Here is a 13,662-nt window from a genome sequence, read left to right as displayed (position 1 = left end):
TTGATACCTCCCTAACTAAACTATCAGCAGCAAAAAGGTCTCTGTTCAATCTTAGATCTCACAGTACATGGTTGATACCTACCTAACTAAACTATCAGCAGCAAAAAGGTCTCTGTTCAATCTTAGATCTCACAGTACATGGGTTAATACCTCCCTAACTAAATCATCAGCAGCAAAAAGGTCTCTGTTCAATCTTAGATCTCACAGTACATGGCTTGATACCTACCTAACTAAACTATCAGCAGCAAAAAGGTCTCTGTTCAATCTTAGATCTCACAGTACATGGCTTGATACCTACCTAACTAAACTATCAGCAGCAAAAAGGTCTCTGTTCAATCTTAGATCTCACAGTACATGGGTTGATACCTACCTAACTAAACTATCAGCAGCAAAAAGGTCTCTGTTCAATCTTAGATCTCACAGTACATGGGTTGATACCTACCTAACTAAACTATCAGCAGCAAAAAGGTCTCTGTTCAATCATAGATCTCACAGTACATGGGTTGATACCTACCTAACTAAACTATCAGCAGCAAAAAGGTCTCTGTTCAATCTTAGATCTCACAGTACATGGGTTGATACCTCCCTAACTAAACTATCAGCAGCAAAAATGTCTCTGTTCAATCTTAGATCTCACAGTACATGGGTTGATACCTACCTAACTAAACTATCAGCAGCAAAAAGGTCTCTGTTCAATCTTAGATCTCACAGTACATGGGTTGATACCTACCTAACTAAACTATCAGCAGCAAAAATGTCTCTGTTCAATCTTAGATCTCACAGTACATGGGTTGATACCTCCCTAACTAAACTATCAGCAGCAAAAAGGTCTCTGTTCAATCTTAGATCTCACAGTACATGGGTTGATACCTACCTAACTAAACTATCAGCAGCAAAAAGGTCTCTGTTCAATCTTAGATCTCACAGTACATGGGTTGATACCTACCTAACTAAACTATCAGCAGCAAAAAGGTCTCTGTTCAATCTTAGATCTCACAGTACATGGGTTGATACCTACCTAACTAAACTATCAGCAGCAAAAAGGTCTCTGTTCAATCTTAGATCTCACAGTACATGGGTTGATACCTACCTAACTAAACTATCAGCAGCAAAAAGGTCTCTGTTCAATCTTAGATCTCACAGTACATGGGTTAATACCTACCTAACTAAACTATCAGCAGCAAAAAGGTCTCTGTTCAATCTTAGATCTCACAGTACATGGCTTGATACCTACCTAACTAAACTATCAGCAGCAAAAAGGTCTCTGTTCAATCTTAGATCTCACAGTACATGGCTTGATACCTCCCTAACTAAACTATCAGCAGCAAAAAGGTCTCTGTTCAATCTTAGATCTCACAGTACATGGGTTAATACCTACCTAACTAAACTATCAGCAGCAAAAAGGTCTCTGTTCAATCTTAGATCTCACAGTACATGGGTTAATACCTCCCTAACTAAACTATCAGCAGCAAAAAGGTCTCTGTTCAATCTTAGATCTCACAGTACATGGGTTGATACCTACCTAACTAAACTATCAGCAGCAAAAAGGTCTCTGTTCAATCTTAGATCTCACAGTACATGGCTTGATACCTACCTAACTAAACTATCAGCAGCAAAAAGGTCTCTGTTCAATCTTAGATCTCACAGTACATGGGTTGATACCTACCTAACTAAACTATCAGCAGCAAAAAGGTCTCTGTTCAATCTTAGATCTCACAGTACATGGCTTGATACCTACCTAACTAAACTATCAGCAGCAAAAAGGTCTCTGTTCAATCATAGATCTCACAGTACATGGGTTGATACCTACCTAACTAAACTATCAGCAGCAAAAAGGTCTCTGTTCAATCTTAGATCTCACAGTACATGGCTTGATACCTACCTTACTAAACTATCAGCAGCAAAAAGGTCTCTGTTCAATCTTAGATCTCACAGTACATGGGTTGATACCTACCTAACTAAACTATCAGCAGCAAAAAGGTCTCTGTTCAATCCTAAATCTTTTTCTTTTGAAGATTTTATTTTAATTCCATGTATCCTAGTATCTACACCATCATCTGAAAAAGTATCATACAGAATATCAATTAATGTTTTGTGTGAAGCATTTAGAGTCAAGATTATGATCGAAGTACAGAAAAGTTCTCTTCTTCAACTGTGAATTAGCAAACAGACATGTTTCGAACAAATCACTTGTCCTTTATCAGTTACTGTACATGTCCACACTTAACACATTTTCTGTGACAATGAAACGTTTTCACGCCTCGAGTTTGCTCACACCTCCAGCTGTTTAAATGCCTGCATTTGGATCTTTCTGTCAGCAAGTGATTTGTTCGAAACATGTCTGTTTTGCTGATTCACAGTGGAAAAAGAGAACTTTTCTGTACTTCAATGTTAATGCTTCCATGATGAAGATACACAGTATTACAAGATAATGATATTTGAAATCACAATAAACACCAATTCTCTAAATTTGTCATGCAAACTTGATAGGAAACCCAAGTCAAGCCTATAAAATGAAAGAATAATGCCTTTGATGTACATGTACAGTATGAACTGATGAAGGATTGATCACTTTACGTACACCTCAGAACATGGACAATACATGGTACTGTATACTGATATGCAGGTGCAGATGTATAAGTAGTTGTAATTTTTCATTATATGAAAATTGCACAAAAAAGAGACAGAAGCTAAAACCACATCCATCCATTCCATCCATCTCTCTCTCTCTCTCTCTCTCTCTCTCTCTCTCTCTCTCTCTCTCTCTCTCAATCTATCCATCCATTCATCCACCCATCCATCCATCCATCTATCTATCGATCTATCTATCTATCTATCAATGAATATCTTTATTTCTTCAGTTTTCAAAGAAAAAAAACTGTAAAAATGTCTGAATTTCATTCATTGGTCAAAGACAAATCAGCATGTTGCGACTACTGAGGTAATATCAAATCTAGCACTAGAATTGAAAAACAAGCCTGACAGTATTCAAAGTTTGAAAAGTGAACTCTGTGAGGTTGGAGATATGCTATTACCTTTGCATTCTTTTATCCTGATCTCAATGACCTGATAATGTTCCGTCATGTCTTCTAGAACACAGATATCTCCAGAGAAGGAGCTGCAGCAATGATGGAAAGCAAGTGAAAGTGAGTTATATAAATCCCCAAGCATGGAATTTGATATGGACTCATATGAGAATAATGACCTATGACAGTACGAAGTCAGAGACATAAAACAGAGCACTGCCTTTATGCATCACCCATTTTATTGCATCAAAATGGTTCAATAAACTTTCCATAATCTGAATTTAGCAATCTGATTGTGAAATTTCCCATATGTTGGCAGAAATGGGAGATAACATCTACGTTGTCACAAATTCAATTTACCTGAAATCAATGGGAGATACTGACTGTCAACCAAAAATTTATAATTTCTATCATTCTTTTAACAATAAGTAGGCTGGAAAAAAGGCCTACAGCAAGAATTTATATTGTAGTAACATAAAAAATATGTATGTACATTGATGAGATGATGTATAGTGTTTTCACATAGAACTTACAGATCAAGTCTTGTATCATTCAGTTTTCTAAGATTGTCCATTTCACCTCCCATCACCACGATACGACTTGGCATATAGTTGTCATCTTCAGAATCCACTGTTAGAAAGAGTTTTCTGAAAATAATATTTAGGCACTTGTCAACCATTTAGCATGTAAACAATGAATCACTCTTAGCTAGATAACCTGTTATTAAGTTGACGGGCGATTCAATAATTCTGACCAGCTATTTTCCGAATGAGAATTTTTGTCTTTGAAGGGTGACACATCCTCTGTGAATTCCTAATTTTTGCAACAATGATGCGCTATCTATTTGAAAATGGTTTTTTTCACTTAATTATGTAAGAAAATCTGATACATGTCAACTTGGCTGCTTTTTCAAAATGCAATCATTCGCAGCCAACATATTCTACCACTGACAACTAAGAGCCGTATGCCATCAGGATTGATATGCTATGTTACAGGTATATCAAAGTTTTTTAGTAAGAAGAAACACCATTTGTAAGGTACTTATGTGAAGGAGTTCACAGAATTTTTTCCATTGATATCAAACATTCTTAACCCATGGGGCAGGTTACAATGCACTCACAATAAATATACACTTGATTTGTTAAAAAGGAACTAATATTTCATTTGAACATTCACCATTACAACTATCTAAATTTATAACCAAATTTAATACATCTCATTGACCTTTCATCCTTGGGCTAACATTTGACCCTGCTGTTTTGAAAAGGGCAGTTGGAATATGGATTTTGAAAAGGTTTATGCAGAATTTTAAATTGACAAGAGGAGACAAAAGAAGAACAAAAGAGGCATGAAAAATAGACATGTCTATACTGCTGCATTGTGAACTATTCAATTCTTTTTAAGCCAGTTCAGTACCTGGTACGGTTGAATTAAATTTCAAATATGAATTTTGTCCTTGAGCCAACTCTTGAAATCAGTTTATGCATGTCAGAGTAATGTCTATGGAAAGAAGAGTCAAATAATAAGATCCACACACATTCTTTGAATGAAAGACGATTCTTCGATTAACCTTCATGTTGAAGATTATCTCCAAATATTAAGATTTTCACTTAACATAAATCATGCTTAAGTCAGATTTTTGTGATAAAAGATACCAGAATGATGATTATATGAAATACCCGCAATTGAACACTCTGTTAAAGCCATACGAGACTCTTTCAAATATTCATTTATGAAACAGACATTTTTTACTTATGACCTTTTGGTGACCTCTGAATAGGTAACTTGGTGATAGTGTTCAGATACAACCATGATAAGCTCTCAGTCCAGTGTACCCTCTAACTTCTCTGATTTTGAAACTCTTTCAGTAATAATAAAAATTTTCTGACATTTCCTTGGGACAGCACTACACAAATACATGTACTGTAATATGTGAAATTGTCTCTAGTCCAAACACTCTGAGTCAGCATTTTGTCAATTGGGCTCTTACAGCCCACTGTCTTACTTCATTTTCATTTATCTGATTTCCTGTAAGTCTCAATGAAATCACTGAGGCACATAATCAGCTCATGTCAGCATCTTAATTAACTGAAACTCCAATTTCCTGACGAGTCATTTAATTTCTGAACATGAGGGCATAGTGGAAGTTATTAAAAGGTTGGTTGTTTGGCCTATCAGTGATTACTTTCCACAGTGCTATTATACTGTAATCTATCCTACCACATGTATTTCATGAGTGACATTTGTATTTTTAATTTTCTATTATAGGAGAACTTTGCTATTAGAAACTATGTAATATTACAGGTACACAATTAAATCAAGGGATGTTGAATTGGAGGTAGAAAAGCAAGCACGATGTTAAATTGCATCATTCACTTTCACGTTTTTACTTACAGTCACATATTTCATAAGCGTAATAACATGATTTAAAAATATATTTCATTGAAAATTTCACAGAAATGGTTTACCTTATGCTGCTAAAATATGTACATGATGTAATGGAAATTATTTGCACTAAAAGTCCACATTGGTAAGAGTAAAGGAATATCTCAATGTGAAATCAAAATTTGCAGTGCAATGGTGTGTCATATAAGTACCGGTAGTACAGGCCTTACTTGATAACTGTGCCTCTTTTCATCTGAATCCTAATCCAATGCTGTCCCTGGCTACCATCACTCTCCCAGTAGGTGTTTGCATCACCATCTGTCAAGCAGGCTGCATTTTCTTCATCCTATGCATGACACATGATTTATGATAAATAAATATACATGTATATATATGTATATAATTTCAAAACAGAAATGTGTGCTTTCACTCGAGCGATACTCAAGAAAATAATTTTTTCTGTACATTACAAGAAGAAATTTGCTTTGCTATAACAAAACTATCGCTTTAAAAGTACATGACAAAGCTACGATCCTTTTCCTCAAGGCTCTAAAATGAAATTGTGAGCATTACGTATTGATGGAAATCATAATTTATAGTCATGCCAACGGGGCATGTGATCTACATGCTTCATTTCGGGTTGCCATATCACTTTGTTCTTTGCTTTGCTTTTGCTTTATTTTTCAAATTCATGAGTAAAATATTCCATGAATTGTGTGTTTGAAGGCACTCTGTCTTTTATTTAAAACGTAATGTCACGTGGATATTATTCTCAAATAAGCAGAGCAACAGTTAGACTCAGTTTGCCTATTGGGCATTAATAGTCTGTAAACTTTGCAGGAAACTAAAAGCACAGATTAGGCGCTATGCATGGAACAGTCTCTGGCCAAAACATACCTTAGCTTGCTCCACCTGGGTTACCCTACTTCCTGTTGCACTGACACGCACACTTGATCAGTTTATTTCACTTTACTATTTAGTTTTCCTGACACCAACTATGACATCAAAAGCTACTATTTGTAGCATTAAAGATTTAGAGTGTACCCTTTTATGATACTTGACATTCCACTGAAGTGAGACAATCACCTCAACAAGCCTACGCACGGTTTTGAAGTTTGGCTTCCCCTTTGAATTAGTTGTTCAATAAAACCAGACAGACAATGTGTCCTGGTTTTGAATACATAAACCAAGACTAATCATATAAGTGAAATAGCAAATTTTTCATTTCAATTGATCTTCAAACAGTGCAAACTGTATCAAAGTGAGACTATCATTAAAGTGTCTTCCTGAATCAACTGAATCCTCCATATTCCCAATTTTCTATGTTGTCAGTATCTGGCACTCCAATCGGAAACACTAGGGCTTGAGGCAATACTAAAGAATGGAACATCTGTGTGGTTGCCGATGCTGGCAATGTTCCAAGTCCATAATTGTGTATGAAACTTTGGATGGCACCATTTGGCAAGTGTTTAAGCTTCTCTTGGGTCCAAATGTTGTTAAAATTTCTTGAAACTTTTAAATCATTCAACTTTTATTGCACTGGTACCAAGAGTGAAATTTTTTAGCACTTATAAGACACTGTCTTTGAGAAACAGTGTTCTCCCTAGGATCAAGGGCAAGCATGTCGGAAATTTGCATAAAATTTACATAATTAATTTGCATACATTAACATATATTTGAATACATACACACACATAAAACAGTCACTGCAAATTCATGAAATTGTAGTCATTTAACATGCGTTTTATTTACTTACACACACTGCTGCATGAACATACATATCAGGGGAATGAACAATTAAGTTTACAGGTAGCACCATGAACTGCAATAAATTCATACATGAAAACTGAACGGTCACGTCTTGGTTTCTTCAGCAATCCAACTTCAGTTATAAAAATTCAACTCGTACGCTCATTGCATGGAGAAACGTTTGCGATGAAACATTGCGTCACTTGTTTACGAAATTATACAGAGCAACGAAGCCACACAATCAGGGCTGTGTACCCCAGCGAGTTTTTGAGCACATGATTACGGTCACGGTCCCAATGAATAGAGGGACTGTTACGGTTTACCATAACAGAAAATTCAGACGTATTTACACGAATGATAGTCACCAAAATTTATGAAACCCCTGTCGTTTTAGTAACTTGCCTCCTTAGCGAACCTGAAACGAGACCTGCACTTGAAAACAGCGCGAAATGCTCAAAGCCCACACATCGACCGCCATCTTGGAAATCGCCTGACCTGTTTACGTCACATGGCACTGTAGACATCATTTCGCGACCAAAATGTTAATCCAAACTCATATTTTTAAAAACTTTGCGCGAAATAAAAAAAAGATTACAAGAATGCAAAAGAACGATTGTACGGTTAGCCAAAAAACTTGTAAAATTACAGTGACCCCAACATCGAGAAACTAGGTCAAGTTAGCGTAGCCTAATATGACGCACACGTAACGTGTGCAGCCCACGAACTCTGCCGTTCTCCTGCTCTGATACTTTCACCGTTTGTCTCAACAACAAGAACAGAAAAATAATTAAAATACAAATGCACATTCGTAATACTGCCATGGAGATTTCATGTAGACTAACCGTCATCAGGTATAGACGCCTTATAAACCTTTCTTGAGGGTCGCAATTTTGACCGATAGCTTTGACCACCAGCATTTTCACGGCGTCGACGTCACTGTTATCCCCCCACGTAACTTGATAAACGGCCATTGACACGACGCTCGATCAACATGATCAAAGTCGCGGCCACACCGATGTGCCGCTCGGCCGGTGTTTTTCAACACCTTTGTACGTGTCAATTGATTAATGTAAACTCGTCAATCAACACGAAAAAGTCTATTCAGGACTAAAAACGATGTTGATAAGGCTAGTTTTGGCAGATGTCCCATGCCAATGAATACACTGAGCCGTCAAGTGGGGCTGTCAATCAAGGGTGTCGGAAAAAATCTGAAGCGTCACGGCGATCAAGGCAAGCGTCACGGAGACGTGATGCTCGAAGGGCCTAGGGAGAACACTGAGAAAATTCTGTGATTTCTGAGGTCAAAACTCTATACATTTTCAATGAAATTACGACAACCATATGTTTTATTTCAAACTGAAGTTTGCCCTGATCATAGGTACAAAAGCCGCAACCTGGAAAAACAGAGAGAGGTCTAATCTTGTACACCAACTAAAGGTACTGAGGGGTTTTTTTTAGAAATTGGAACTAATGGTCTCATTTGCATTTCTATGAAATCATACGGTTAAGGTAGTATGCGTCTCGAAAGTGAAAGACTTCAACTTTTGCTGTAACTTTCCTCAAGGAATCTTTCAATCATTCTCTTTCAAAATCAAGAATAAAAATAGAGGGTCACCGTGCAAATTTTGGTACTAGAGAAACAAATTACCCAAGATTTACCGATATTAGAAATTCAAAATGGCCGCCATCCCTGTGTTAACTCTATGGAGAAAAATAAAGATTTTCGAATTTTGAAAAACTAAGCCGCTGAAAAGTTTTCTCTTACCAAGAGCTTTAAAATGAACCCCCACATGTGGTATATCAGAAGAGAATTGTAAAAGTTTGAGAGTCTGAATGTCTGTCTCAGAGGTGAGTTCTACCTTAATGACTAGACACCTACACATCTATTATCCCTTGGTTTTATCACCTTATGTTTCCGTACCGTTACAGTAGAATGTGCCTCACAGATATTGGGACACTCAATTTTTTTATAATACTTGTCTGGTCTACCATATGCAGGGATCACTTTGAAGCTCTTGGAGCAAATAATGTTCTTGCTATCATAATTTAAAATAAAATATTTTTCCCATAGAGTTTGCACACGGATAGCATCCAATTTTGTACTTAAAGTGTCCGTAAATCTGTTTGGTAATTTCTATAGTACCCAAATTTGCATCAAGCTGATGACAGCTGATTTTTATTCTTGATTATGAAGAGAATTTTAATAAGTTTCCAAGTTTCCTTGAGCCAACTTGAAAATTTAAGTCTCTCAGTTTCAAGACATGTAATGAAAACCACTGCCTTGCAATTTGAATCCTAGGTGTTGTCTTTAACACTATGAGTGCTGTAAGTTTTTCCCACCAAAATTTAAGCGCAACATTTTACAAATTTTTATGAATTTTTCTGTAATTTTTTTTACCGTATAATTTTGGATCAAACAGACATCAAATGTCACTGACTAAAGTTTTTTATCAAAATTCTCAGGGGTATATTTTATACAGGCAGCAAAAATTGACATTGGTACTCAAAGGGTTAACACCGCTGCACAGTGGTAAAATCGGGCATCTAGTTGACTTGATAGTGCATATGCAGTATGGGAATATAAATGTACCTGTATCATATACTTACACATGATGATGATACGTCCACAGATTCTACATACTGACTAACACTTCCAAGGTTCTCACCACCCTGCTGGATATGTTCACATAAAAACTTGGCCAACTCCTCGTCGTACTCAATTGTCCAATTCGTTGGGGGAGTCTGTAATTTTTGCATGGCATTCTCATCACAGTCGGCTATCCTGCAGTTCCTCTTCAACTGCAGTGAATACTTCTGTTCAATAACACCTTCCCAGCTGAAAGAAAATTTTGAGATTGTTGTGACCATGTAGCCATTGCAAGATTCCTTAAAGATGGAATGCACCTTGGGGATGGACTTTCAGCTCTCAAACTTTTACAATATTCTTTTCTGCCTACCCACACTTGTGAGGCTCATTTTGAAGCTTATGGAATAACTAAACTTTTTACCAGCTTAGTTTGTGAAAATCAAGAATTCATTTTCCCCTGTAAGGATAACACAGGGATGGCAGCCATTTTGAATTTCAAATGTCTGCAAATATTGGGCAATTTGCTTCTCCAGGACCAAAATTTGCCCAGTGACCTCTGATCTTTATTCCTGATTTCGAAAGAAGAGAGTGGTTGAAAGTTTGCTTGAGGAATGTTTGAGCAAAAGTTTAAGTCTTCCATTTTCGAGAAGCAAACTACCTTAAAGGGGATATGCTTGCTAGATGTGAAATTTTCTCGAAATAAAAGTACTTCAAAATCTTCTCTGTACATACTAGCTTGTTGTAGTTATGTTGGAACACATTGCAGAAGGCAGGTCCTCCAGGTCTAATTTCTCAGGGCAATTTCTTGTAGCTCGCACATCACTATCTTCCCCTCCCTGAATTAATTGCTGTCTTTTTTAAACTTTTAAAGTCTAATAATATGACAAAAATATGAAAATCCTTGTTTCCTATCCTCTAGTGAAGATTTCTACTATAAAATATATATATATAGTCCATTGGTTTTCAAATTGAAATGCACACTGCTATGAAGAAATCACAGAAATAAACTAAAGTAACTCACCAGAAGTCCAAAAAGTTGACAACCCAATAATAAAATAACACACTGAAAAATTCATACAAGCATACCTTATGCAAAAGGTACACTGTGGATTATTTTCATGGTATAAAAACCACAAAAACCCATGGCAAAACTGTCTTTGATGTTCATCAGCTATGTACCAACTTTGTTACATGTCATACAGTTCAAACAATATTTGCATCAACTTCTCTCCTTTCACAATTACAGTCACTCATTTTCTGTTTCACCTTTGACCTCACAGTCAGTAAAGGGGGTTACAAGTGGTCCTATGAAAAGCTATACAATTCATGAACACACTGACAGCTGTCAAAGATATCATTGATCTTTTGATCTCTAAAGTTCCAAAAAAGATAAGAGTAAAAGAAATATTTGAATTATTACATCTTTTGCCTATCCACAGAGCATAGTCATGGCTCAAAACACCATGAACAACACCACTTACATGAGATAAAGCCTTAAGTTTTGAAGGGCCTATGTTGCATATAAAGCAATTTGTTAAATACACAATAACTTTACCCCACGGCAGGTCACAAGTTACCTTGCAGTCACTGTGTAACAGCAAGCTTACACATCAGAATATTCAGAGTTAACCTGATTAATTTGGATGAAAATGTTTGGCAACCCAGTTTTGCAGTTGCACTACTTGTTAGCAGGTTTATGTATGTCCAAAACAAGAGACAAGGTATATTGTTTTCTCAGTCTGACTCCTCTCAGCTGATTGGATCAAAATGGTGAAGTAACTTTATATTGTACACATATCAAACACAGCATTCTAGTCAATTTCATTGACTATCAATTTTGCTACGATGCTATCAACTCTGCAGCATGCAAGTAGTTGTTTTGGACTCACATCTGGTAAATTTTTGGCTGCAGGTAACACAAATCAAGGGGAAAGTTTCTGAGATAATTACAAGTATCACAACAAGGAAACATGGGAAAAATAGTCACAGCATATGAAACAAAGGTGTTCTGATCATCTTTATCGATAGTTATGACGTTAATTTTAGAAAGGAGTTTTACTTTTTTACTGTGTCACAGTATGTTTGCTTTCCATTGGAATTTTACATTGTTTTTGTTGATCAATTCCTTTAAAACTTACAAAATGCTCTAAAACAGATCATACAACATTATACAATGCAGGATTCTGGGCATGTGAATATTCAACATTGATAAAGAATTATTCGCGTAAAATTTCAATTCTGAAACAATGATCATTATTCTAATTTGCATAAATTAACACTTATAATATGCCCCATATCTTGCACTAATATACAACACTCCAATACTATCTTCCTGCACCCTGTCTAATTTCAAACTTGACTTGACAGCAACAAAATACAATGCACCATTACCTGGTAATAAGTTTTGGCTGCGCTCCAAACATCCTTTGACGCACAAAGTTTGGTTGTACTTCCTCACATGATACCAGGGTTGCTTCATCTTCATTGCTGGCTCTGATGTCAAAGAGTAATATCCATGCTTCCGTAACATTACACCCATTAAAGTGCAGATCCAGGGATTTCTATTGGCATACCAGAACAAAAATAAACCACCATTAACACTATGCATCGGACAGCTGCGTGTTTACATACATTTCTGTTCACTTTCTGTGTAAAAGACTTACATTAAATATGCTGAAAGCCTCATTGATCGTTATCTATGTGAATATTTAATACCTGCTATCATCTAATCTCTAACACACTCAACAATGGTAATTTTCAAAACAAAATACAGAGAAACATCAGATAGAAAGTGCAGTTTTTTTCTACTTTTTGTTGATCATAGAAATATTTTTATAAAACTTTATGATCATAAATTGATGACAACATTGATTCTTTGTGAGCAAGAAAATTTATCAATTCACATTTCCTAAAAGCTATAAAACATAATGTGACCATTATTGAGATCATATTATATTTCCACACATACTGCTCTGGGGAATTTCTAATGTTACAAACAACTAGTGTGAAGAAAGACAGAAGATTGTAAAAAACACACAACCCTTATGCTTGTGACAAAAAATGAAAAAAAGAAAACATTAAATTTCTAATTTTCTTTGGTATAGGTGTTTGGCACTCTCATTGGAAAAAAAAGTGATTTGATGTTTGAGGCACAATGGAGGTAATTTAGAACGTGAACAATAACACTTTGATAGACTATAAAGAATGTCCGCTTTTATATTTATTAAAAGTATGATACTACGCTTAAGAATTTATATGCCATTTCTTTAAACAAGGTCATTGACTTGGGGTTTTTTGCAAACTCAGCATTTCCTACATTTATTGAGAGACTTTTGTCAGTAAGATAGCCATAAGTACTGCATTATACAAATCAGCATTAGTCTTTATTGGAAATTCTTTCTGGAAGCAATTTGTCTTCATACAGTTCATAGAATCTGGAGTTATTTTTACGTTCACATTGCTTATAATTATTAAAATACAGGGAGTAAATGATTGGCACATTATATCAGACTTATTCTTCATCAAATTTTGGCAGGATTCTAAAATTTATAATTTGGATACAAAAAGAAATCTACTAATCTAATAATTTAATCACTTGAGAGAATATCAAGTATTTTGTACCATTTGCTTTAGTATCAACATGGTTGAGCTCCCACTGATACATATATTTATGAGGCACCATTTCAAAGAATGATGTACAATAATTGTAGGAATTTGGAAAAGTAACAGTTAGCAAATGTATGTGAGAAACTTTTGAAACATTTGATTTCTACAATATGCAGTAAATTTGTGGAAACAACTACATCACATGACAAAAATATTTCCTACCAACATTATGACTTTTGCTTGAAAGATCTGTCATCACACACAAACACACACACAGAAATGCCAATACTTAAAAACAAACAAAAAAAG

At 35.7% G+C, this 13,662-nt stretch overlaps 1 protein-coding gene across 3 annotated transcripts in view; it reads right to left on the bottom strand.

Moving 5' to 3' along the window:
• The window catches only part of LOC139138566 (E3 ubiquitin-protein ligase HECTD3-like), a 41,402-nt gene that overhangs the window by 21,717 nt on the left and 6,023 nt on the right, over positions 1-13,662 (bottom strand). For all 3 annotated transcript variants that reach the window (XR_011553636.1, XM_070706995.1, XM_070706996.1), the window contains exons 2-7: positions 12,139-12,308; positions 9,768-9,996; positions 5,642-5,757; positions 3,560-3,673; positions 3,036-3,118; positions 1,955-2,057 (exon numbers count right to left, since the gene is read on the bottom strand). Coding sequence is in view for 2 of the 3 variants with exons in the window: in XM_070706995.1 (XP_070563096.1) it covers positions 1,955-2,057; positions 3,036-3,118; positions 3,560-3,673; positions 5,642-5,757; positions 9,768-9,996; positions 12,139-12,308 (815 nt within the window). In the remaining variant the exon portion in view is untranslated. The remainder of the gene's footprint in view (positions 1-1,954; positions 2,058-3,035; positions 3,119-3,559; positions 3,674-5,641; positions 5,758-9,767; positions 9,997-12,138; positions 12,309-13,662) is intronic.

The sequence above is a fragment of the Ptychodera flava genome, chromosome 8 (assembly GCF_041260155.1).
Source record: "Ptychodera flava strain L36383 chromosome 8, AS_Pfla_20210202, whole genome shotgun sequence".
Taxonomy (NCBI): Eukaryota; Metazoa; Hemichordata; class Enteropneusta; family Ptychoderidae; genus Ptychodera; species Ptychodera flava.
The sequence above is the reverse complement of the archived record's forward strand: the minus strand, read 5'-3'. Positions and strand labels throughout refer to the sequence as shown.